This window comes from Cetorhinus maximus, chromosome 9, assembly GCF_964194155.1.
Source record: "Cetorhinus maximus chromosome 9, sCetMax3.hap1.1, whole genome shotgun sequence".
In the NCBI taxonomy this organism is placed as follows: domain Eukaryota; kingdom Metazoa; phylum Chordata; class Chondrichthyes; order Lamniformes; family Cetorhinidae; genus Cetorhinus; species Cetorhinus maximus.
In genome coordinates this window covers 16,841,193-16,867,316 of record NC_135887.1, presented here as the reverse complement: position 1 = coordinate 16,867,316, position 26,124 = coordinate 16,841,193, and the positions used below count along the sequence as shown (strand labels likewise).

The 26,124-nt window shown below is 50.1% G+C and overlaps 1 protein-coding gene across 18 annotated transcripts in view; it reads right to left on the bottom strand.

Moving 5' to 3' along the window:
- The window catches only part of msi2b (musashi RNA-binding protein 2b), a 505,067-nt gene that overhangs the window by 139,679 nt on the left and 339,264 nt on the right, over nucleotides 1-26,124 (bottom strand). For all 18 annotated transcript variants that reach the window (XM_078548150.1, XM_078548151.1, XM_078548152.1 and 15 more), the window contains one exon: nucleotides 11,507-11,621. In XM_078548150.1, coding sequence (XP_078404276.1) covers nucleotides 11,507-11,621 — 115 coding nt within the window. The remainder of the gene's footprint in view (nucleotides 1-11,506; nucleotides 11,622-26,124) is intronic.

Here is a 26,124-nt window from a genome sequence, read left to right as displayed (position 1 = left end):
CTCGGGACACACATATAAAACAAACCTGCATTCATATAGCACCTTCGGATGCCCCGAAACACTTTACAGCTGATGAAGTATTTTTCAAGCACAGTCACTGTTGCAGTGTAAGGTCTGTGTGGCTATGTTCACAGATAAGGGTAAATAGGGCCATATTGATCACATTAGCCATACTGTGCCTTTAATTATAGCTTGCTTGTTCAGTGTGGAAGGAGAGTTTCACAGCTCGATCACAGCTCATTCTGTTCCATGTTGAAACACCAGACTAAGACGATTAAAGCTTCAGTACTGTTAATCTGTTTGTGTTTACAAAGCAAATATCTGGCATCTCCTAACTGAAGTTCACAGCAGGCAGCAGCCAGGGTGAGGTTCTGTCTCTCTCTATCTGTCTGCATCCTGGTGTCCTGCCTCTCCTCACCTGGGTCCTGATACGCTGGCCTCTCTGTGCCCTTCATTGTCCAGATGCCCTCTGTCTCTCTGCCTGTTTGTTTGAGCCCTGTCTTGTTGGTTTATACCAGCCTGCACCAGTTCCAGTGCCCAGCCTTACCCTCTGGCCTGTATTCTGCTTCTTCCCATCAGCTCCAGTCCAACCTTTACCATCTAGAGGGACCAAGGGCAGAAGGTGCATGGGAACACCACCACCTGGAGGTTCCCCTCCAAGCCACTCACCATCCCGGTTTGGAAATATATCGGCTGTTCCTTCACTGTCACTGGGTCAAAATCCTGGAACCCTCCCTAACAGCACTGTGGGTGTACCTACACCACAGGGACTGCAGCGGCTCAAGAAGGCAGCTCACCACCACCTTCTCAAGGGGCAATTAGGGATGGGCAACAAATGTCGGCCCAGCCGGTGACGCCCACATCACAACATAATTGCAACAACTATACTGAACTCCATACTGGAGAATAACAATAGTTAACTGCACTATTTTTGTACAACCTTAACATTTGGAAGATGTATCCGTGTGTGTGTGTGCTCACGCAGAGTGCAGACAGGGACCAGGGGCAGGATTTTCGGGTCGGCTGCGATCGACAGGCCTGGGAGCGGCCGGGGAATAGACCGCTGACCGCGATCGCGATTTCGCACTGACTGGCCAATCAACAGCCGGCTGGCCGGCATGAAACGCGCAGTGAAAGGCTTAGCGCTGCTGGGATGGGTGCGGGAGGAACGTGCCACGAAAGCTCTCCGAAGGCAGAGAGCTGCCTCAGGGAGCTGAAGTATTTTAAACCCACCGATAAAGATTCGAAACTGCAGGAAAATTGCCCGCACATCGGGTTCGCTCACGTGAAAATATAAACGATGAAAATTTTGTCCAAACGTTTTATTTTTTTCAAATTAATAGCGGAAACCTCATCCCGCCCGTGGGTGAGGTTTCATCAAAAGGTGAAAATTCGCCTTCAGTTGCTACTTTTAATAGGCCTCCTGACTGGCAGCGGGAAACGCTGCCGATTCTCCGGCGCGCCCGCCGACCGGAATACCGTGTGAGTGCGCGATGACATCGGGCAAGCGCGAGGACGTCACCCCGTGCAATCTCGGCTGACGGGCAGGTGCACAAGTCGGAAGTGCGCCTGTTGACAATTAAGAGGCCGGCTAATGTAATTAAAGTAATGCAATTGTCTCCGGTTTCTCGTGGTCTGTCCAGCCTTACGGTCGGCCGGCGGGCGAATCGGCCAGGCAGCCTTCGCATTTTTCGTGAAGCCTCATCCAAGGGCGGGATGAGGTTTCCGTTAGTAAATTAAAACAAGAATGAAAATCTATGGACAGTATTCTTATAATGTATGTGTTCAGGTGACTGATTGTGATGCGTGGGCACTTTTTCTCTGATTTTAAAAACTTTATTTAATGCTTTTTAAGTCTTCAGCTCCCTGAGGCAGCTCTCTGCCTTCAGGGAGCTTTCATTCAGGCCTCGCCCTGCTCCCGCCCCCACCCCCACCCCTGGCAGCGCTGAGCATTTCAGCACGTGCTTCACGCTGGCTGGACATTCACTGGACATCCAGCGTCAAATCACAGTCAATGGCCCATCGTGGTCAGCGTTCTGTTCCCCGGCTGATCCTGGGCCCACCGATTGTGCTCGCTCACCAACCTAAAAAACCGGCCCGGTGTATGTGTGTGTCCATGTGAGAGAGAAATCATGTATGGGTGTGAGAGAGGGTGTGTATGAGTGCACGTGAGAGTGAGTGAGAGAGAGAGAGAGGGGGACTGGTTGTGGTGTGCGAGAGAGTGAATGTGAGAGACAGTGAAAGTGAGTGTGAAAGAGAGAGTGCAAGAGAGGCTGCGAGAGAGAGCGCATGGGAGAGAGAGTGAGTGAGTGGGAGGAAGAGAGAGAGGGACAGCACGCGAGAGAGAGAGGGACAGCACGCGAGAGAGAGAGGGAGAGCATGCGAGAGAGAGAGGGAGAGTGCAAGAGAGAGAGATGGAGAGCGCAAGAGAGAGAGAGGGAGAGCGCAAGAGAGAGGGAGAGCATGCGAGAGAGAGAGGGAGAGCGTGCGAGAGAGAGAGAGAGAGCATGCGAGAGAGGGAGAGCACGTGAGAGAGAGAGGGAGCACAAGAGAGAGAGGGAGAGAGCGCGAGAGAGGGAGGGAGAGAGCGCGAGAGAGGGAACGCGAGAGAGAGAGGGGGAAAGAGTATGAGAGAGAGAGAGAGGGAGAGAGCATGAGAGAGAGGGGGAGAGAGCACAAGAGAGAGGGGAGAGAGCACAAGAGAGAGGGGAGAGAGCACAAGAGAGAGGGAACGTGAGAGAGAGAGGGGGAAAGAGCGCGAGAGGGAGAGAGAGGGAGAGAGCACGAGAGAGAGAGAGAGAGGGAGAGAGCACGAGAGAGAGGGGGAGAGAACACGAGAGAGAGAGAGGGAGAGAGTACAAGATAGAGAGAGGAGAGAGAGCCCGAGAGAGAGAGAGGGAACATGAGAAAGAGGGAGAGTGAGAGAGGAGCACGAGAAAGAACGCAAGAGAAAGCACGGGAAAGAGCGTGAGAAAGATAGCATGAGAGAGAGCGCTTATGGGCAGGAGGGGGAGCGCACAAGGGCGGGAGGGGGAGTGCGCGAGAGAGGGAGAGCGCACGAGAGGGAGAGCGTGCGAGAGAAAGTTTGAGAGAGAGAATGTGTGAGAGTGCATGAGAAAGAGCAGGAGAGCGTGCGAGAGAGGGAGCGAGCACGAGAGAGAGAGTGCAAAAGGGAGAGAGTAAGCATGAGAGAGGGGCACCAAGAGAGAGTGTTTGAGAGTGCGAAAGACAAACAGTGCGAGGGACAGTGTGCGAGGGACAGTGTGTGAGGGAGTGTGTGAGAGAGAGTGGGTCTGCAAGCATGAGTCTGAAAGACTCACAGGAAACAACAATCCAAGTCATTATTTAGACAATCCAATTTTACTCCTGCTTTATATTTCACTGCCCAAATCCCCTTGCCAAGGTCTTGTTTTCTGTGATTTAACAAGTTGTTTAGACAACTTGGGTCAATAAAAGAAATTGGTTACCGGCCTGATGCAGTCAGACTGATGCTGTGACTGAAAAATGATTTTGCTGCTCTGAGCTAAAGCTGTCTTCGAGTGTTTAAGGCAGGGCCATAAGCACACATCACAACTAAAGCTGTTAACAGTGGCAGAGTAATTTCTATTGGCAATCTTATTGCGTGGATGTTTAACAGGCTAATATTAAGCTCATCTCATCACTAGTTCGACTGAGGTTTATTCTGAACTTGTTAACCCCATGAAAAGGGTGAGGTATTCCACACAAGTTCCTTAAGCACTGGTTCAAGGATATATCAGCAAGCCATTTTTAACTAACCAGGAGTAGGCCAATCGGCCTGTCGATCCTGCTCTGCAATTCAAACACATCACGGCTGATCATCCAGCTCGACACCATTTCTCCCCCCACTACTGTCCCCATGTCCCTTGACGTCATTAGTCTCTGGAAATCTATCGATTTGCGTCCTGAACACACTCAATGACGGAGCTTCCACAGCCCTCTGGGGTAGAGAATTCTGAAGATTCACCTCCCTCTGAGTGAAGAAATTCCTCCTCGTCTCAGTCTCAAATCCTCCTTATTCTGAGACTGTCCCCTCTGGTTCTAGATTCACCAGCCCGTGGAAAGGGGGAGAGCAAGGTTGGAAATCAGAGAGAGACACGGATCAGTCCGGGGAGCCAGGGATGGCTGGAAAAATCAGACAAACGAGAAGTGGTGCTATTTTTAGCACACTGGTTAATACATCTCCGTCAAATTCCTGCGATTAGGAGAGACATTTGAATGGCTTGTTAAAAGAGTGTGGAGAGACGGGAATATGTTAAGCAGGGTGTGCTCAAAAATTAGTGAGCAGACAAGTTTGGTCCCAAGAGAGAAGTGGCAAAATAAAACAAGAAAAACACATGCAAAAGATTGAAAGATATCGAAGAGAAGAAACAAAAAGCAGAAAGTGCTGGAAAAACTCAGCTGGTCTGGCAGACTCCGTAGCACTCTTCTTCAGGGCTGGGGAGAAACCGATGGGTGAAAGGGACACGGAGAGGCAAAACAGAAGAGGCAAAGCGAGAAAGGAATAATCGGGGAAGGGAGATAAATAGGAGATGTAAAGAGCAAGGGATAGAGCGAGAGAAAAAGAAACGGAGAAAGCAGAATAAAAGGGTGAGAGGAGAGAGAAAGTGAGAGATGGAGAGAGAGAGAGTGGAGGAGAAAATGAGGGGGGAGGCGACAGAAAGAGACGGGCGACAGAAAAAGATAGAGGGAGAGAGAAAAATGATACAGAAAAAGGCAGACAAGAGAGAGGTACAGAAGAACAAAACACACAATAATTATGAAGCTCTAGAAGGAGAGGGATGAGCAAATTATAATTAATCTGATTTAATAAAAGATTGGAATCTGAGGAGTCAGAAGATGACTTTTCGATGTGTTTCTCGATGTGAAGAGAAGCTGGAACTACCTTGCAGCTATCCTGGCCAAGAGAGCGATTTAAGGACATCCACACTTTAATAAGCGAAATATTATTGTCCTTCTGTTTATTAGTATTTAATGTGTTGAATTTCGAAGATTGGCCTGTAAGTGCTCAGCAGGGAAGGCTGAAATTACTTTCATAGCTGTGGGTTTGGGGTGGGAGGAGGATGAATGTGAGGCTCTGTCCAGTTCTAGCTGGAGTGAGTTTGGCTGGGTAACTGCACGAGTGGCCCACGATGGCGGAGCGAGGAGTCAGGAGTGCCGGCAACAGAAGCAGGAAATGCTTTGGCTGTTTCTCAGCCCCTGAGCCTGGTTAAGATGATCCCGACTGAAGAGAGCATCTCCAAAGTTCCGGCAATCCCGCAGCAGTAAGATCATACAGAATAGGAGCAGGAGGAGGCCATTCGGCCCCTCGAGCCTACTCCACCATCCAATAGGATCGTGGCTGATCCGGTCCTGGCCTTAACTCCACTTTCCCGCCTGTTCCCCCATAACCCTCGGCTCCCTTGTCAATCAAAAACCTGTCGAACTCAGCCTTGAATACATTCAATGACCCAACCTCCACTGCTCACCGGGGAAGAGAATTCCAAAGACTAACGGGCCCTCTGAGAGAAGAAATTCCCCCTCATTTCAGTCTTAAATGGGAGGCCCTTATTGTTAAACTGTGCCCCCTCGATCTAGATTCCCCCACAAGGGGAAACATCCTCTCAGCATCCACCCTGTCAAGGCCGCCTCAGAATCTTCCATGTTTCAGTAAGATTGCCTCTCATTCTTCTAAACGCCAATGAGTACAGGCCCAGCCTAAGTCTTGCAGCGTGATATCAGTGGGCAAGCAACAGGGCATGCGTCCGATATCAGGCATGCAAGAGACTAGCAAATGATTTCACCAGGGGTGGGGAGGCTTCACTGAGACACTTAAAGAACAGCCTAATGACCATCACCACAAACATACACACCTGAAGAACGTGTGAAGAAACTGGGTGGGGCCTGGTGCATGTAGATCATTATTCCAGCAAAATTTAAGAGAGGAGGGGGAACTGATGTGGTCAGTGGGGTGGGGTTAGGAAGAGACTGCAAATGGTGATTCCCACCCTTTATCCTCTATTCGCATCACATTCCTTCATCCATTCCCCCTACAGTGAAGATGTTAACACTCCTCCCAACCTAATTTCAAACCCTTTCCGGACACTACGTGTCTATTACGTACAGACATAATCTGCGGCTTGGAGCCATGATTCAAGACCCTTCCCCTTTCTGTGCGGGCCGTCAAACCAGGAGGCATCTGCAAAGGTGACAGGTGAGGCCTGGCAAACTGAGCTCCGTTTAGATTGCTTTCTCACTACATCTCACCGAACCTTGTGAAGCTAACGTGAAGGTTTGCAGACCCTTTTCTCCGAGGCAGTGCTGCCTGACAAAACCGGGCTGAGCGCTTCACACCAAGCACCGTTAGGAACACAGGGGCAGTAGGAGGCCATTCAGCCCCTTGAGCTCATTCCTCTACTCAATTCAATCATGGACGCTTTGTATCTTAACTCCATCTACGCACCTTGATTCTGTAGCCCGAGGTCCATTGGATTAGGAAAGGTAGTCCAAAGAAAAGCTGTTCCCACTGGCTGATGATACATGGGCTATGGGACACAGATTTAAGGCTTGGGGCATGAGGTATGGGGCGGGGATGCGAGGAAGAACATTTTTACGCAGCGAGTAATGACCTGGAACTCGCTGCCTAGGAGGGCGCTGGAAGCCCAGACGATCAATGATTTTGAAAGGAAACTGGATGGGCACTTGAGGCAAACAAAGTTGCAGGGTTACGGAGGGGGGGGTAGAGCGGGAGAATGGGACTGACTGGATTGTTCTACAGAGAGCCAGCATGTGCTTGTTGGGCTGAATGGCCTCCTTCTGTGCTGATATAACTCCAAGACCCTGAATAACCTTGCCTGACAAAAATCTATCAACAGCAGTTTTGAAAGTTTCAAGTGACCAGCTCCCTGCCAGCCCCAAGCAACGTCTGCAGCTTTTTGAAGGAGGGGCTTCCCGATTGCCACTACCTTCAGTGTGAAGAAGTGCTTCTCGACATCAGCCCGCCGAACGGCCGAGATATAATTTTAAGGTTACGGCCCCCTTGTTCTGGACCCCACTCACCCACCCCACGAGAGGAAATGCTTTCTCTCTATCCACTCTATCAAAATCCTTTCGAACACCTCAATTCAATCGCCCTTAACTTTCTACACCCCAGGGATTACTGTGCAGCCTGTCCTCAGGACGTAACCCTTTCGCCAATGCTGCAGCTCTGTGAGCGTCCGCGCATCAGCCGACCTGGAAACAGGTTTGTTGTTGAGGGTGGTGGGGAGAGGCTGGGGGGTGCAGGGGGGGATGACCCCAGGACTCTCCTGGTTTCCGAGGCTCGACAGGTCAGCCAGGGCTGTCTCATGGACGTGGACGCGTTCTCAAAAGAGCAGCGCCCTTCTGCAGAGCGCATCTTCGGCTGTTACTTCAAATCAGGGTCAAGTCACAAGCAACAGGAGGAAAGTCAAAGGGTGGTGGAAATCTGGTATTTCTCCCTTAATAACCTGTGGGCTGCTGGGGGCTGGGGGAAGTGTCAAGTAAAAATGTTACAATTAGGATCAAGGGGATTTTTATTTAGTAAGTGCAACATGGGATATGGGGCAAACGAGGTTTGAGGTGCAGATCAGCCGTGGTCTTGTTGAGAGCCGTGATCTTGATCTTGGACAGGCCCAGCACCAGAGTGAGTGCCCCCACTTTAAGCTATTACACAAAGTCTGTTCCAACAACTTCCATGTGGCACCGAGGGTGAAAGGTCACGCAGCCAACGGGCAACTGCGCTATTTCTCATCTCCGTGACACAATTTTCTTTGGGTCAGGGAGGGGACGCTCTAAATTTCTAACATAACCTTGCTTGAATTTTCCTGTTCGTTTGCTGCTACCGTGCCCCACTCTCCGCTCCAGTGAGTCTGAGGTCCGACCTGCGCGGGCAAATTGGCCTCGAAAGGTCAGCAGCACATTAACCCCGGGGCCTGCGTGGATGCTGCATCATGGGCCAAATCAGGGTTTGTGACAACCTTCGCGCTGCTTCCATTAGCCACCTTTCTGATCTCCATCCCCCCCTCATTTGGCGTAGAGCCATTGATTTATTCTTGCTCCAGTACCTTCAGTGAACAGTCAATCTCACAGTAATTATCTTGCCTGACGCTAAGCGCACTCGGGGAGGAGCCGAGAGATCCCTGGCGTCTGCCTGTCCTTGGGAACCGAGAGCAAGGTGGGTGGGTGGGTGGTGGGGGTGGCGGTTGTTGTCGGAGGATGGGTGTGAGGGAGAGGTCAAGGGTCGCGCCGTCAATACAATTCACCAGGCTCCGAGGCTGCAGGCAGTTTATTACACAGCAGGGTGTGCTTGGGCCTTACAAAGGTTTCACAATGCAAGGGTGTATGTTACGCTTCAGAAAGGATTTTGAGGGATTTGCATTGTTGATGCCGTTTTAATTCAAAATTAAACTCCTCAGTAATAAAATAGGCCGCCTACTCTTTTTTTCTTTGAATTAATTCATAAGAGCATCTCCCATTTCCCCACCCCTGCCAAACTTACCTCAATGCCCTTTGACCTCTGGTGTCTCAGCTCAAATCCAGCCGACGTTAGTCTGTATTTTCAGTCATGTTGATTGTGGGATAAATATTGGGAGAACTCCCCTGTGCTTCTTTCAAATAGTGCCGTGGGATCTTTCGTATCCACCTGAGGGGGCAGGTGAGGCCTTGGTCTGACATCTTATCCAAAAGCCAGCACCTCTGACTGTGCAGCACTCCCTCAGTACTGCACTGGAGTCTCAGGTTGTATTTTGTGCTGCGGTCTGGCGATATCACATGAATGCGTTTAAATGCTCATGAGCTGAACTTCACCACAGTTACAGTTCAACAAAGGAATGGGGCCAAATCGGAACTGCAGCTTTATCCTGCTCCCCGCCCACAAATACATCTCATCCTTCTGATACCCTAAAGGTTACTTACACGACCCTGAGCGCCTCAGGTGCAACGCAGTAATCCCTCTGCAATGCTGACACAGTGGAGAAGGTCATTAGGGCCCTCCCTGCAGTGGAGAAGGTCATTAGGGCCCACCCTCCCCACCCTCCAGTGGAGAAGGTCATTAGGGCCCACCCTCCCCTTAGGGCCCGCCCTCCGCCACCCCTAATCTTTTTGGGGCCGGGCAGCACACCTTGGAGGCCTAGTCCCACTTTCGCTCCTGAAAGCCTCAATCACCTGCCTTTGCTCTTCAAGACTGCGGACTCTGCACCGGATAGGTTGGCGTCCCCCAGTTTCCATCTCGGTCCCGTTCCTGAGTCTTAAGTCTGACCTTCGACCTCCTCCCCTAACTCCGTCACCGCCACCTCAGCGACACACTGCAGCGGCATTCTGGGTCAGGTGCCCAAGCCCCCCCACCCCGGTGTGTGACCTGAAACCACGGCCCTCTGACTCAGAAGAATGCTATCAACCGGGCGTCGGGCGCCGCCGAGGGGAACGATGTTTATTTTCTGCTCTTGCCTCCGAGGTGCCACTGTTCAATTTGCCTCACCGAAATGGAATCCTGACTTGTTTTGAGAGTAAATGCGATTGCAGGATTCACACACAGCAGAAAACATCAGCAGCGACTGGAAAGCCTTGGAGGTGTTAGGAGTTTGGACAGAAGGGCCTGGTGGACCACCAGGCCTGATTTGATTAGGGAGAATTGATTGTACATCTCAATCCAATTAAAACCCATTTAAGAGCCAAAGAGCACACCTTCTCGATTCAGACTACTGCGGCCTGCTTTCCCCAGTTGTTTGTCAACCCGTTTAAAGCTCCGAACAGGGAGGGAATTGTAATTAATATTAATGCAAAGTTAATATTAATGTCCTGTAATTAATATTAATAGAAACACCAGGAAGTGTATGTGGTGTGGGGAGGAGGGGGGGGGGGGGGGTGGGGTGCAGAAGGGGAGAAGAGGCAGGAATAATATGTAATGTTTATTTATTTTTTTCACAACCTGGGGTGAAACGGGCCTCTTGCAAGAGTGCCCCATCCGACAGGTGAGCCAGGAACAGGCTAAATAAAACCCCCAACCTCAGCAGTCAGATGCGAGTGACAACTCTGGGGCTCAGGGCCTGAAGCCCTGGGTTCTCAGTCCTTTGATTCCTTGACTGGCAGACCACGGCAATCACCGTTTTGATTAAAAACCCCACACCCACGACCCAAGCCCACCGTTCCAACAGATTAGCACTTCCTCTTTCTTGCGGGTGGGAGTAGAGGCCGGGATTTTCCTGTTCCCTGACACCGGCGGGCATCGTCCCGGGCGGGATGGGAAAATTCGGAGAGCCACTGATTTTTCACGGCCCTCCGAATTTTCCCGTCCCGTCTGCGACGATGCCCGCCGGTGCTGGGGAACAGGAAAATCCCACCCAGAGTCCCGACAGTTGCCGTGGCAAAAACATACGAGCTGACTGTCAGAGTCTAGAAGGTTCCCCCAAGTCTCAACAATCGCCAAGAGAGTCTCGTAAGAGCTCTGTCAGCTGCAGACTCGAACTCTCTCTGCTCTGAGGCGTGTAAACGTACAGCAGCTTTAGGTGCAAACTATCTCACTTCAGAATGACGGTGGGTCATTTTTATGAAGAATTTAAGGAAACAGGCTCATGATGCCAATTGTCAAATTATCCGAGACCACCCTGGGATTCCAGTTGAAAGCTGGTTGTGCGTGGGCATTGGGGCTGGGATGGGTTTAGGCTCAACTGTGAGACATTCCCTGGCCAAACAACATACCAGCATTCATTACCCAGGGTCACGCATGAAGAGGGTCATTTGGTTGAGGTAGCGGAAGGACAGTCATTGCTCACTGAACTGTACCCAGAGTCGCAGCATTGCTTCAGCACAGAAGGAGACCATTTGGCCCGCCGTGTCTGTGCTGGCTCTCCGAATGAGCAATTCGCCCAGTGCCATTCCCCCGCCTTTTCCCCCTAACCCTGCACATTCTTCCTTTTCATGTAATAATCCAATTCCCTTTTGAATGACTCGATTGAACCTGCCTCTGCCACTCTCAGGCTGCGTGTTCTAGATCTTAAGCACTCGCTGCGTGAAAAGGTTTTTCCTCATGTCGCCATTGCTTCCTTTGCCAATTACCTTCAACCTACGCCCCCTCGTTCTTGAGCCTTCCACCAGTAGAAACGGTTCTTCCCTATCTACTCTGTCCAGACTCCCCATGCTTTTGAGTACCTCTATCAGAGAATACCCTGGGAGGGAGTTATCACCTTCAGGGAGTGGGGAAGGGCATGGGCAAAGAAATAAATCTAGACAAACTTCATATTAATAAAATTGAGATTCTCCCTCTGTCCCTGGTAAATAAATTTCCAATCTTAAATATTAATTTGATTCATTTAATTCTCAAACTCAGTTAGGATTAATCAACGAGGTTCACTCTGGCTACATTTAATTATATTGTTCAAACCCAATGCTGACCTATTCATCCGGGTTATACCGCAGCAACTCAGTAAACCCCCAGCAATTAAACACCCCCTCCCTGCAAAATGGCGGAACAGGAATGGAGCCAAGACCTTACCCAGCATTCCCATTCCCAGCATGAACGCATCCATGGTGTACGGTAATCCCCGAGCACGGCCACGGGTTCCTGGTGGGAACATCACTTCCTTAGGCTGTGCTTTTTTACATTCTACCTGTTGGAGGGAGGGGAGTGCAGAGAAAAAAAGAAACAAAAAAGACAGAATCAGACAAGTGTTAAGAACAAAAGGCTTTATTCAGTCAGAGGGAAAATAGGGCTGGCTTCCTGGACACCTTGACCTTAAATATCTCCTGGTGTGATAGTGGTGTCAAACCTATTAGCAAAGACGCATGCTGTCGAAGTTTTTCACCTTGCACTCATCAGGACAATTGACAAGAATAGCAAATTGCTAAGGGGGACAACAATTTATACTGCACGAGGAGAGAGTGCCAACTGGTTGGCAAGCGGACTCTGATTGGTAGAGGCGTTGCCATGGAGATTGCACCAGTTAACTGATAACTGATAGTTAACCGCCATGCTATGTTTAAATTCAAACCTGGCAGGTTGCCTCTGAATGGTCAAGGCATTGCCCCTGGGGAATGAACCAGGGAATGGCTGTTACCTTTTGGCAATACTCAAGTTCCATACTACCCAACGAAGAATTATTTATTTAAAAATCAACTTTTGTCACAGCCAAGGGCTGAACTGTGGTAAGTTTTACGATCAATCATTCCAAGTAAATGAAGAAGTACAAAAAACGATAGAACGAGCAGAGTGGAATAGTGTACTGATCATCCGATTAAGTTCTTTATGTCATCGGGGTTCGAAGTTTAACAGTCATTCCAGTCTCCTCGAATGAGGTCTTGTGACGCAACGGGTTAGCATCCCTGCCTCTGAGCCAGAAGCTCCAGGTTCGACTCCCACTCCAGGGCTCGATGGCCAAGGAAGGTGTGTTTATAACGCGGCCAAACAGGTTGATACTCAACCTACAAATCCTTACAACACCCACCAATGGCAGGCAGTGAGAGTGGGAAAGATTCCTGGTCAGCCCTGTGATGGAAAGAACATTGGAGCCTCTACCATCACTACCCATAGCTCCGGGCTACAACATGCCTGTAAAAGCTCATGTTGCCACAGCAACTTGGACTCCCTGGGTGAAGTGTAACACACCACCGCCAGAGGTTATGGCCTCTGAGTTATGGCACTGGATTATTCTTAAATCTTGCCATTTTACCTCTTAAGTTAGTTAGTTTTTTTGACAATGACTCCTCTGAAACACCTTGAGATGTTTTACTGCCTTAAAGGCCGCTACGTAAATGCAAGTTGTTGGCTTTGAATTTATGGGCTGAATTTTCCACTCAGCTAGCGGGCGCATGCCCGAGTGTGGAGTAACGCGCAATGTTTCGCTCGATGGGCATGATCGATTGTTGGCATCGCGCCCGCCGACAATTAAGAGGCCTATTAAGGTCATTAATCGATTAATTAACCCGTATCTTTCACTGCTCGTCCAACACGGCGGGTGGGCGCATCGGCCAGGCGGCCTTTGGGTTTTTGAGGAAACCTCACATCCATGGACGGGGTGAGGTTTCCGTAATTAAGCTTTAAAAAGATTAAAATTTTTGGGCAGGATTTTTCAAATCTACATGTCGAGGGGAGTCCGCTGTGTGGACATGTTTTCCTGGAATTTTAAAAACTTTATTCATTGGTTTAAAATACTTCAGCTCCCGGAGGCAGCTCTCTCTGCCTTCGAGGAGTTTTCATTCCGCGCTCCCCCCCACGCCCCCATGCCGGCTGGCCGATAATTGGCCAGCCAGCGTCAAATTGCGTTCGGGGGGGCCGATCGCGGGTGGCGTCCCGTTTCCCGGCCGCTCCCAGGCCCGCCCGCCCAGTGACCCGAAAATCCCGACCTATGGTTCGCTGTGCAGCACGGGTTGCATATGTAAGTGTCCCATTGTAAACGCGGGCACAGGGATTTACAATGGGTCCAAGCTAACGGGAAATACAGATGTGAAAATAGGCCAACGGCAGCACTTCAAACAGGGAACTGATTATGCCTGAGAAATAGGGGGGCAGGAGTTCAATAAGATCATGGCTGATCTCCTACCTCAACTCCACTTTCCCATGTTATCCCTAAATCCCCGACTACTCAAAAATCTATTGATGGTTGTCTTGAATATACTCAACAAACTGAGCATCAACAGCCCTCTGGGTAGGGAGTTCCAAAATTTCACAATCCTCAGTGAAGAAATTTCCCCTCATCCCAGTCTTAAGTAGCCAACTGCTTATTCTGAGGTAATGGCCCTCTAGTTCTGGACTTAGAGAAACATCCTCTAAGAATTTTACGCATTTGAATGAGATCAACTTTCATTCTTCCAAACTCCGGAGAATTTATGCCCATTCTACTCAATCTCTCCTCAGGTTAACCCTGCCATTCAAGAGTACCTCTGGATGGAACCTTAAGGGGGAAGGAATTGGGTCCAGGGACAGGCTAGGATATAGCATCATAGAATGATGCAGCAGAAAAGGAAGCCATTCAGCCATTATACCAGTCCTGGCTTCCTGGTACATCTATCCAACTGGTCCTGCTCTCTCTTATATTCAGACATAAGCAGCATCGCCAGTCATCTCCTAGCCTTCCAATGTGAACTGACAGGGCTGAATTTGGTGGATGCCATGGAGTTGTGTTGTATCTTTGCTGGAAGGCTGGGTTTGGCAGCAGTAATTGTGGTCCAGGAGATGGAATCACATATTCCCAGAAGCTACAGACAGGAGATAATGAGGAAAAGCAACACGTCAAATAAAATTAAATTGTGTTTGCGCTTTGACAAACAGCTCAGGTAATGTGAGCATGTGAGGCAACTTGCTTTGTGCTTTGAGTGAGGCTTTGACAAGTTTATTGCAACAAGCTTTATTTATAGACCTCTAAATCCATGCCTGCATCCAGCCAGAATTTGTACAGAAGCTGCGGTGATCCTGTTCATAAGGCTGGAACGTCTTAACAAAGCAGGGATTTAACAGGGGATAGTTTGTGACAGGCAAAGCTCGTAGGGGACCAGTCAACAATGAGTCCTTGACTGCAGCATACGTCAATCACCTGTTGCTAAAGTTAACAACACGCTAAGTTCCATTGTAAATGCACTGATACAAATTTTACTGAAAACTCCAAACATAATTACATAGAATTACATAGCAATGACAGCACAGAACATGGTCAACGCTGGCATTTATGCTCCATACACAGGTCCCCTCCTGTCCCTCTTCATCCAACCCAATCAGCATAACCTTCTGGTCCTTTGTCCCTCGTGTTTATCAAGCTTCCCCTTAAATGCATTGATGTGATTTAGCACAACCACTCCATGTGGTAGCAGGATCCACATTCTAACCACTCTTTGGATAGTTCCCTATTGGACATATTAGTTACTATCTCACCCTCATGGTCTTCCTCTTGCCCACCAACACCCCCGCACCCCCCCCGCCCCCCCACCACCCCACTATAAGTGGAAACATTTTCTTCACATTTATCCTATGGAACCCCTTTCTAATTATGAAAACCTCACTCAGGTCACCCCTCTGCTTTCTCTTTTCCCGAAATCTATACAATGACTGTCAGGAGATTGACCATAGAGAATGTCGCAGTTATGCCTATTTACTGCTTGTCTGATGTCGATGCACACGTACTTACTCTGGTTTTTCCACTGGGGAACCCTGGTTGATTTTCTCCCTGCGTCCCCCTCAACCCCATCCATCCCAGAGGAATTAAGGCCAATCAAGTGGAAATATGGATAGCAATCCCCCAGCCTGTAAGCAACTCAGCAACCAGCAGATGTTGTTCTGAGCAATTCAATAGGTATTGGATCCCAGGCTGCTGAGCAACACACAGTCCCATTTTTCTATGTTACATACTGGTCTGAAGATAATCCATAACGTCTGGGCTGAGATCATTGAGCACCTTGTGCCTGTTCCCCATAGTTAGATCCCGGTTACTGAATGGCCCATTCCTTTATCTACGTATTGGCAGAGCCATGCCACACAACTGATACAACGGTTGACCATATCCAAAATGTGGGAAAGGAGGCCATTCGGCCTGTTGCGTCCATGCTGGCTCTCTGCAAGAGCAACTCAGCTAGTCCCACTTCCTACCTTTTCCCCATAATCCTGCAAATTTGTTCTCAGGCCATACGGTTATACAGGAAGGAATGGCCAGCTCTCCTGGTAGCTATACTGAGCCATTCAGACAACAACGGGTCCCTGATTCAAACTGAGCTCACCCAGAGTGACAGCCTACATTTGGCTTCAATGGCTCAAGACAATGCTAGGGCCTGGGCTCCTGTTCACTATCCAGCGGTCCTCATTGTAGAAATAATCTAATATGCACATCAGGTATGGAGAGGATCAGTGAAGGGCACTGAGGAGGGATGGGCCTCAGAATCTAACAAACAAGGTCACAATGAAATCCTGATGAGTTCCAACTTGAAAGACTACTGAGGGGGATACTGCACTGCCGGAGGTGTCATCTTTCAAATGAGACATTAAATCGAGGCCCCGTCTTGCCCTCTCGGGTCGATGTCAAAGATCCCATGTGGCTATTTCAAAGCAGAGTAGATAGTTCTTGGTCAACATTTATCCCTCGGACAACATTGCTAAAAAAGACAGAGGCTGGAATCTTTTGGCCCCGCCAGCGGTGGACATCATCATGGAGCGGGGCGGGGAGGGGGATGGGAAAATTTGGACAGCCGCTGACTTTTAACAGCTCTCCAAATTTTCCCGTCCTACCCGCGCCGACGCCCACCAAGTGTGGGGGCCAGAAAATCCCGCCTATTATCTGGTCATGATCACATTGCTGTTTGTGGGAGCCTGCTGTGTGCAAATTGGCTGCCGTGTTTTCTACATTACCACAGTGACCGCACCTCAAAAGGGCTTCACTGGCGGCTAAGCTCTTCGATATGTAGTGGGGTCGTGAAAGGCCCTATATAAATGTAAATCTTTCTTTTCATTTCTGACTCAAAGGGGAATTTGATCACCCAGCCTGGCATGTAGGGTTACCCTGGTAACCCATTCCCCATGGTCTCCTTCATTTGATCTCTTCAAGGCAGAAAACAGCGATAGGGAGAACTACCAGACAGAGCAAGTCCAATAAACCTTCAGCCAAACAAGCAACGTCTCCAAGGTATGTGTCCCAATTCCGGGGAGCAAGGTCTGAAACTTGTTCTCCAGATGTGGATGATTCTTGCAAGCCTGGTGTTTATTTCCCACCTCCAGTGGCCGTGAACGTGGTGATGGGGTCTCCTCACCGAAACGGCGCACCCCCCCATAGTGGCGGTATTCAACGAACCACATTTACCAAGACCGGCTTCCACTGGCCATGAAATCTGGTGTCTGTAAAGGTGCAGCAGATTTGGAGAGCCCCAGTATAACTGAGAATCAGAACAAAGTCATGTAAAGACGGAAAATGCTGCCAACACTCAGCAGGTCTGTCAACATCAACGGAGAGAAGAGACAAGTTAAGGTTATACTGAAGGGGCCGCACTTGATACATTAACTCATCTCCAGTCTCCACAGATGCTGCCTGACCTGCTGAGGGTTCTCTGCCTCTGTTTTGAATTTTGATTTATTGTGTTTTACCCAGTGAAAATGCCTATTCGTGGTTCAAATACAGCTATAAACTCAACAGGTGATGCTTTCATGTCCGATCAGAGATGGCTCAGTTTGAATTTAATAAATGCGTTCAAAATGTTGAAGGGTTTTGGGAGTAAATGAGCTGTTTCTACTGATTGAGGTGGGGGCGCGGGTGGTGGGGTCAGTAACCGGATTTAAAGTCGTTGGCAAAAGAGCCTTAGGACATGAGTTTTTTTTTATAATGCAGCAAATTGTTGTGATCTGGGACGCGCTGTCTGAAAGGGTGGGGGAAGCAGATTCAATACAACATTGAGTAACAATGAGTACATTGTCCTGTAGCACAGTGCTACTATGGCACCAGCCAAAGCCATGACTTTGACCACCAAGAAGGACAAGGGTAGCAGATCCGTGGCAACGCCACCACCTCCAAGTCGTGCACACCATCCTAACTCGGACATCGCCACTGGCTCAAAATCCTGGAACTCTCTCTGCCTCGCAGCACAGTGGGAGTACTTTCCCCACATAGTTCCAGGGATGAAGGACCTCAGTCTATGTGGAGAGAGCAGAGAAACTGAGGCTGCTCCCTTTAGAGGGCAGCCCTCCTACCACTTTCTCAAGGGCAACTGGAGATAGACAATAATGCTGACCTTACCAGTGATGCGAGAACAAGTTAAAAGAAAAAGTTGATAGGTTAAGTTTGGGAAGATAGACAGAAAGCTCCTTTTTAAAGGTGACACATTAATCCTCTTTTGTCTAGGTTACTGACCAATGGCACAGGTTGACACGGTGGACATGGGCCACTGAGCTTATATTGACCCAGTTCCTTCACACGTTCCCCAAATCAGGAGCTCCATATAGTTGAAGAATAACTGGTGCACCTGCTCTATTACTGGAAGGTGTGCTTGTCTTTTTGAAAGTACTTTTTTCTCCCCATATTCCTGCTGTACATCATCCCTCTGCCTGCTGACCATGGGGTCTCAGTCCTCACACAAATGCTGCTCTGCAACTAGTGCCCGAGAGCGGAGGTTCTCCGTTAGTCTCCTCAATCTCTCTCCCTCTCTTCACTGGGACAATTAGATTACTAATGAGCTTTGCACAATGAGATTCTGCCCAGAGTCTTGGCAGCTTTCCTTGTTAATGTTGAGCATAACAACTTCTGGAAAATTTACTTTCGCAGCTGAGTGTCCTTGATATTTGCCTGAGAAAACCTGAAGTACGTGTTACAAAGTCACATCGTTCAGAGTTTATTGGGTGCGTGGCTCATGTTACTGACTGCTAAAGCTAACGGACAAAGAGACGTGACTTTAAAGTGCATCAAAGTGTTAGCTGACATTTTCCACTTGGCTTTAGTGACCATTGACAGGAGAGGTGTGATAACCTTGTTAAGCAAGATTACTAAGTGCTCCTTTTCCGATACAATCTCTCTCTCTCTCTCTCATCTTCCTAAGTAAATGTTCCCTGTTAACATTCTTTTGGAAAGGGTGACACTGAGAGTCTGAACTCTCCCCCACCCTTAGCCAGCGCCTGTGGGAGGGAAACACCAACCAATGGGAGAATAGACCAGCACGCATCATGCGTCGGCTCTGCAAAGTTACAGACCAGCCGAGATCCATGCAGGTAGGCCGTCACACCCGTTCAACTAAGGACCTCGTATTTAGAATTGTACAGCACAGAAGGAGGCCATTTGGCCCATTGTGTCTGTGCTGGCTCTTTGGAAGAACTCTCCCAATTAGTCCAACTCCCACTGCTCCTTTCCCCATAGCCCTGCAAATCTTTCCTTTTCAAGTCTTTACCCAAGCCCCTTTGAAAGACGCTACTGGACGTGCCTCCACGCCCTTTCAGGCCGCACATTCCAGATCACAACAACAACACTGCGTAAAAAAAAATTCTCACCTCCCCAATAGTTCCTTTGCCAATGCCTTTAAACCTGGCTACTGACACCACCCCACCCCTCGCCAACAGAAAGTTTCTCCTCACTGACCCTGTCAAAAGCCTTAAAGAGTAAAAAAAAAACACTATTAAATTTACCCTGAACCTGCCCTGCTCGGAACAGGACAATCCTAGCTTCTCTCATCTCTTCGCAAAAGACTGCAAGTCCCTCATCCCTGGTCCCATTGTAGTGAATGTTGCGAGAGACGAGAGACAGGCACTCGGAGCTTGGAGAAGGAACCCATAAAGCTCTCAGCAGAGAAACTGCGGGCCTTACTGCAAAAAACAAAATGTTATCTTGAGGCGCGCATTAGCAAAATACACCGAGACCTGAAGAAATGTGTTTGGGGGGAGAAATTTCTTCACTCAAAGGGCTGTGAATTTTTGGAGTCCTTTACCCAAGAGGGAGATGGAAGCGCAGTCGTTGAGTCTATCCAAGACAGAGACCGATAGATTTGTGGACAATAAGGGAATCGAGGGATGCGAGGGCGGGGCAGGAAAGTGGAGTTGGGGTCATAGGTCAGCCGTGATCGTATTGAATGGCACAGCAGGCTCAAGATCTGAATGGCCTACTCCTGCTCCTATTTACTATCCTTTTATGATGCCCTGCTCAAGAGCAGCTAGCACTGGAACAGAAAGAGTGGGTGGGGGAATCTGCTGCCTTCCTGGAGGCAGACCTCAGCGCGCAAAAATGGAGGGTCTCTGGGAGGCAGCGTCCCCCACTCCACAATCCGACCGTTGCTGCCTCAGGGTAAAGGGGAGAAGCTCCTGGCCTCCAGTTATCCCTTTCCGGAGGAGATACAGGAGGGGGGCACATTGGGGAAAATTAAACACTTCAGGGCAAATCCTACTTTAAAACGATTTCCCGGCCCAGGGGATAAAAGGGATCGTTTCCGTTATTGTCTTCCTCAGACACGTTTTAATTTCCATTTTCAGTCTGTTAAAAGGTCACAGATGGAAAGCCCCAAATGGATCAGGGGAGAGTTGTTTAATTCTCATCATTTGATGCTGTTAGCAACCAGGTCCCTCACAACCTTTGTGCTGCAGGATTTACAAGCCAAATACGCAGGCTAGATTGTTGCAAACAGCGCTTGGAAGATTGCTTTGATCTTATCCACACTGAGAGCTCTATTACCAGATAGAATCCCAATAAGTAGGACAAGCATGCTCCTCTCATTATGTTTATACTTAACTGTGTATCTTCGTTGCTAAGTTACGATGACAAAGAACCCGGAATGTTTTAATTGCCTGTAATGCTGCAATCGGTTTTCCCATTATACTGAAGATGAAAGATGGGCTTGACGTAAGAGGCCAATTACTGCGATGGAAAGGATGGGTGGCGGGAGGTGGAGCATGTCGGGTGGGGGGGAACGGTCCTGTTGGGGAATGAAGGAAGCATGGCAGCTATGATTGGTGCTGGGTCTTTGAGTGACTTCCCCCTTTCCCCAATCACACACCACTTCAACGTTTGAGCGGGAGGTGGCAGTCTGGGCTGCCGCGTCCTCCATGGCAACCATTAATGGCGTCATGCCATTGGCTGGCGTCACAGGCCCCTCAGTGTGAGGCCAAGTCCCGACGGTTCTAAAGGAACACCTTAAGGGTAGCTTCCACGGAATACAGAACTCCTTAGACAGAACTTGACCACTTTTGAGGGTGTGTGACAAGGAGTTGAGCACAGAGGTCATCCCCCCACCACTTCCCCCCACTCCCCACAGGATTCTCCATCCATTCGAAGCCCATTTACCCCAAAGCCTGAATTCCCCAGGGCTCCTGGTTCAGCAAGAACATGAATTTGTCTACCTTCTGGTGGTCTAGAGCACTTAAAAAGGCCGTGGTACAGTCATGAACTAACTGCCTGGTTTTTATCTACGGTGAAGGTATGCTTCGGACATGGGACAGGCAGAGGGGTCCCTTTAAGAGGGCGCCACCACATTTTGTTTCTGTATTTTTAGTTATCACAGGACAAATAGGAAATTGGAATTGCTCTCAGAAAGGTCCATGCTTGTCTAAAACCGAGTCCATTTATTCAGTCGTTTCTTGACCCGTGTTGCTTCCCAGATTTTGCTCCCCATCTTCCTATCTCCCATTCCACAAGTAATATCCCCGTAAAGTAGCACTCTCCAAAATGCCGTCAAGAGGTGGAAAGGTCTGTGTGACACTCCTCAGATCAGCAACAGAGGCCTCGAGTACGTTAAAACAACATTATAATTTCCAGATATGACCCTGTGAGAAACAGCCAGATTAAAACTCACTGACAGCAGCTGTGTCTTAACATGTCATGTCAATTGTGAACATCTCTCAAGGAGCCAATGGGGACGGAGTTACCCAACCAGGAAAATCCTTTCCCTACTCCTTTTAGGGGGAATAATGACCAACGACAACACATGGAGCAAGCGGATGTTAGAAGCAAAGGAAAAAGTGGAAAGTAGTCAATTGGTAGTATAGAGCTTGAATATCACTGAAAACAGAGACATGTCGCTGAAGCTTTGCACTTTACACTCATCAGGACAAATGCAAGAATACCAAATTTCAGAGGATTGCAACAGTTGAACTTGCCAACCAATCAGCTCCCTGTTCCCCTGGAGTATAAATTGTGATGATTGTTTGAAATTTGACATTCTTGTGTTTGTCCTGTTGAGTGCAAGATGAAACGCTTCAGTGACATGTCTCTCTTTTCAGCAATATCCAAGTGGGAAAGAACGAGACAAGGAGGAGAAGACAGAGACATCTGTGATCGGAATAGAAAAGGGAGCTAGCTCCAACTTTGACTTAGTTGTTGAACATCACAGGATAATGATGCTTTTCCCACTCAGTAAGACCACCAGAAGATCTGGAATTCAGGTACAGCCTTTATACATTTTCCATTATGAAGTTTGGCAGTGTTAGAGGAGGGCAATGCGCTTCAGTCTTTTAAAGTTCTCTTATAGATGTAAAGACATGCACACAGACCACCATCAAAAAATACATCTATTCAGCAGTCACCACGTTTGCATCTCCATTCATGGCTGTCACTGGGCTTATTAAGTAGATCGGCTCCAACTCACGATAGCCCTCCGTGTATCTGACATGATATACTTCAACACAGCGCAATAAGATGTTGACACACCGTATACAACAATAGCTAACACTGGGGACAGAAGCATTGGCGAGAAGGACTGAATCTGTCCCCGTTACCTTCCATCAGTCAGTCAGAAGGAGATATTCACCCACTAGCCCCCGCCTGCCCTGTGGGGCTCTGTCCTCTCTGCACATGCACGTATACGCACACCCAGCCCTCCACACGTACACATAACATGTATACGCACACCCAGCCCTCCACACGTACACATAACATGTATTCGCACACCCAGCCCTCCACACGTACACATTAACACATATACGCACACCCAGCCCTCCACACGTACACGTAACACATATACGCACACCCAGCCCTCCACACGTACACGTTAACACATATACACACACCCAGCCCTCCACACGTACACATAACTCCCTTCTCCCCCTGAATCACACTCCTGCCTTGCGCTGCTTATAGGGCCAACACCCTGACCCACTGACGATGGCTGAGGAACAGATGCCGAATGAAAGGACAGAGAGTGGGAGGGGGCGGCGACAGAGAACAGGAGGGGGGGGTGACAGAGAGTGGGAGGGGGGCGACAGAGCGCAGGAGGGGGGAAACGACAGAGAGCGAGGGGGGGCGACAGAGAGCAGGAGGGCGACAGAGAGCAGGAGGGCGACAGAGAGCAGGAGGGCGACAGAGAGCAGGAGGGGGGGCGACAGAGAGCAGGAGGGCGACAGAGAGCAGGAGGGGGGGCGACAGAGAGCAGGAGGGGGGCGACAGAGAGCAGGAGGGGGGGCGACAGAGAGCAGGAGGGGGGCGACAGAGAGCACGGGGGGGGCGACAGAGAGCAGGAGGGGGGCGACAGAGAGCAGGAGGGGGGGCGACAGAGAGCACGGGGGGGCGACAGAGAGCACGGGGGGGGCGACAGAGAGCAGGAGGGGGGCGACAGAGAGCAGGAGGGGGGGCGACAGAGAGCACGGGGGGGGGCGACAGAGAGCAGGAGGGGGGGGGGCGACAGAGAGCAGGAGGGGGGGGGCGACAGAGAGCAGGAGGGGGGGGCGACAGAGAGCAGGAGGGGGGGGGCGACAGAGAGCAGGAGGGGGGGGCGACAGAGAGAGGGGGGGGGCGCGACAGAGAGCAGGAGGGGGGGGTGACAGAGAGCAGGAGGGGGGGGGCGACAGAGAGCAGGAGGGGGGGGCGACAGAGAGCACGGGGGGGGGCGACAGAGAGCACGGTGGGGGGGGGGCGACAGAGAGCGGGGGGGGCGACAGAGAGCAGGAGGAGGGGGCGACAGAGAGCAGGGGTGGGGGGGGGGCGACAGAGCAGGAGGGAGGGGGGCGACAGAGAGCAGGAGGAGGGGGCGACAGAGAGCAGGGGTGGGGGGGGGCGACAGAGCAGGAGGGAGGGGGGCGACAGAGAGCAGGAGGGGGGGCGACAGAGAGCAGGAGGGGGGGCGACAGAGAGCAGGAGGGGGGGGCGACAGAGAGCACGGTGGGGGGGGGGGCGACAGAGAGCAGGAGGGGGGGCGACAGAGAGCAGGAGGGGGGGCGACAGAGAGCAGGAGGGGGGGCGACAGAGAGCAGGAGGGGGGGGCGACAGAGAGCACGGTGGGGGGGGGGGGCGACAGAGAGCAGGAGGGGGGGCGACAGAGAGCAGGAGGGGGGGGGCGACAGAGAGCAGGAGGGGGGGGGCGACAGAGAGCAGGAGGGGGGGCGACAGAGAGCAGGAGGGGGGGGCGACAGAGAGGGAGAAAGTGGGGTTATAATATATTAATATGCTTCAGAAAACTGTCCATCAAAACGGCACGTGGGGTTTGAGAAGGAGGTAATGTAGATTCGGAGGATTGCTGGGTGTGTTTATTTTCCCCAGACTACAGGCTGCACTGTGCTAGTATTTACTCTGCAGATTTTGCGCTCTGCCCTGGAAAGCCTCTTTGAATCACACAACATATCAAACACATAGTAACGCGCTTCCAAGTGTGTGGCTGAGGGGCTAATATGGAAGGTACCTGCTGCATTCACAGTTGCTTTAGCCTCACCAGCAATGTTCAGCAGGGAGCCCCAAATTGGGCAATTTCTAACTGCCTCATTGAATCCTACTTTTAGCTTGCAACTAAAAATAAAAAACACGTCAAATGATGTCCTTTTTAAAAAAAAAACATATGGTCACATCCCTTCCAACTAACGCTGAAAAGATTTAGCTGCTATTTTTATTATCCATGGCACACACCAGAGGTCACAGGCTTGGCTAAGACAGGAGCCCAGCCCAGGAGCAGCCATATTATCAGCAGGCCTTGGTACATCAGCAATGCATCAGTCACTTACAGCCTCGCCTCCCTCCCGTAGCCTTCGTTCTCAGTTGGGGTGGGGGGGGGGATGGAGAGGCAGAGGGTGGGTAGTGGGGGGAAGGTATCAGAGATGAATAGGAGGGCACAGTGTGTGCCAGTGGAACCTCGAGGTAGAGGAACCAGCCCCCACCCCCTCCCGGGGTACAACACAGAGCACGCACAACTTCCGACCAAAGCAAAGTTCCCGTCAGTCAATTTACCGGAAAAAAAAAGTTTATTTTTTTGTAAACATTACAATTTTTAAAAAGGGGGATTAGGCACTAACAGGGAGGTCCCACCTGATTCACCTTTGAAGGGATCTCTTCCTCTGCCTCCAGCTAGGTTCAAATCCCAAATATTTCAAAATCTGTTAACAAAGGCAGGGATGAAAGCAGGATTCACAGGTCATGTAAAACCGAGAGTCTGGAGGCGGTATGTTTTGTGTTTGAAGGAGGTGGAGATGTTTTGAAAGCATCCAGGCTGTCTCTTGGTGTTTTGAGTGCAATCTGCCAACAACAAGACGTTCGTTTCCAAAAGAAACAAATTTGATGAGTTGTTGGCTGATTTTCTAGTAGGGAGGCTGCTGGAGACACAGAGAGCATTGCTCGGGGAGGTGTGGAACTCACAGATCCCCCATTCTGTCTCCTGGTCCGTTCTCTCGCTAAGCACCGCTCCTCAACGACTCAGAGAGAACACCCCCAACGTTCGGTTCGGGCATGGACCCTGAACCCGTTTGGCCTAGAAGCTATGCCAGAACGGAAAGGTCTGAGGCACGCCCTCAGCCCCCACTTTCCACACCTACCCCCCCGCCACCACCAGGCTCCAGGAGCACGGGCCAAAGCGTTGTTGCAGGCCAGCAATTCAAACTTCAAAAAATAATGATTTGCTGCAATCATTGCCCAGCAATGTCAATGCAGCTAGGTCAAATAAGCGACTGTTGCTCTGTTCCTGGGGAAATAATCTGGAGGGAGCTGTGTTCAATTAAGAATGACATTCATTTATATAGCACTTTTCCCAACCTCAGGACCTTCCCAAAGGACTTTAGGGCCAATGAAGCACTTTTGAGTTGTGGTCATGATGGCAATGTGGGAAACCTGACAGTCAGTCTGTGCACAGCAAGACCTCGCAATGTGATGAAGACCAGGTCATCTTTTTTAGTGATGTTGGTCGAGGGATAAATAATGGCCAGGATGCCGGGGCTGTTTCAACTGCTCTCCTTCGAAATAGTCTCATGCGGTCATTCACACCCACCTGAGAGGGCAGATGGGGCCTGGGTTTAACATCTCAATGGAAGGTTGGCGCCTCCAACAGTGCAGCACTCCCTCAGGGCTCCGTTGGGAGCCTGGGCCTAACCTGACGTACTCAAGTCTCAATGGGAGAAACGGGTCGAGGACAGGGCTCGAAATCCAGCTCGCCCAGAGAAATACGCGAATGTGCCAACTCACCGAACGCTGTGCCATACCGGGCTCTCCGTCTCTCCAACTTTACACTCCAGTGTGGGTTGAACGCGGAGAGCCGATGTTCTCTCCTGGCACCTTCAGAAACTCTGTGACTTGCAGCCTCTCCCAGCTTCAGAAAAAAAGGCCCCACTGCACAGCCGGGACTAGCAATCCAGCACCCAATTGGTGCCGTAATCGGTGCAGCTCTGCTCCATGAACCTGGCTGGCAGCCTTTCTCTGCACCTCATCGGGTTTCTTCAAGAAGTCCCATTTTGTCACGTAATTATAGAAAAGTAAATCGTGGGAG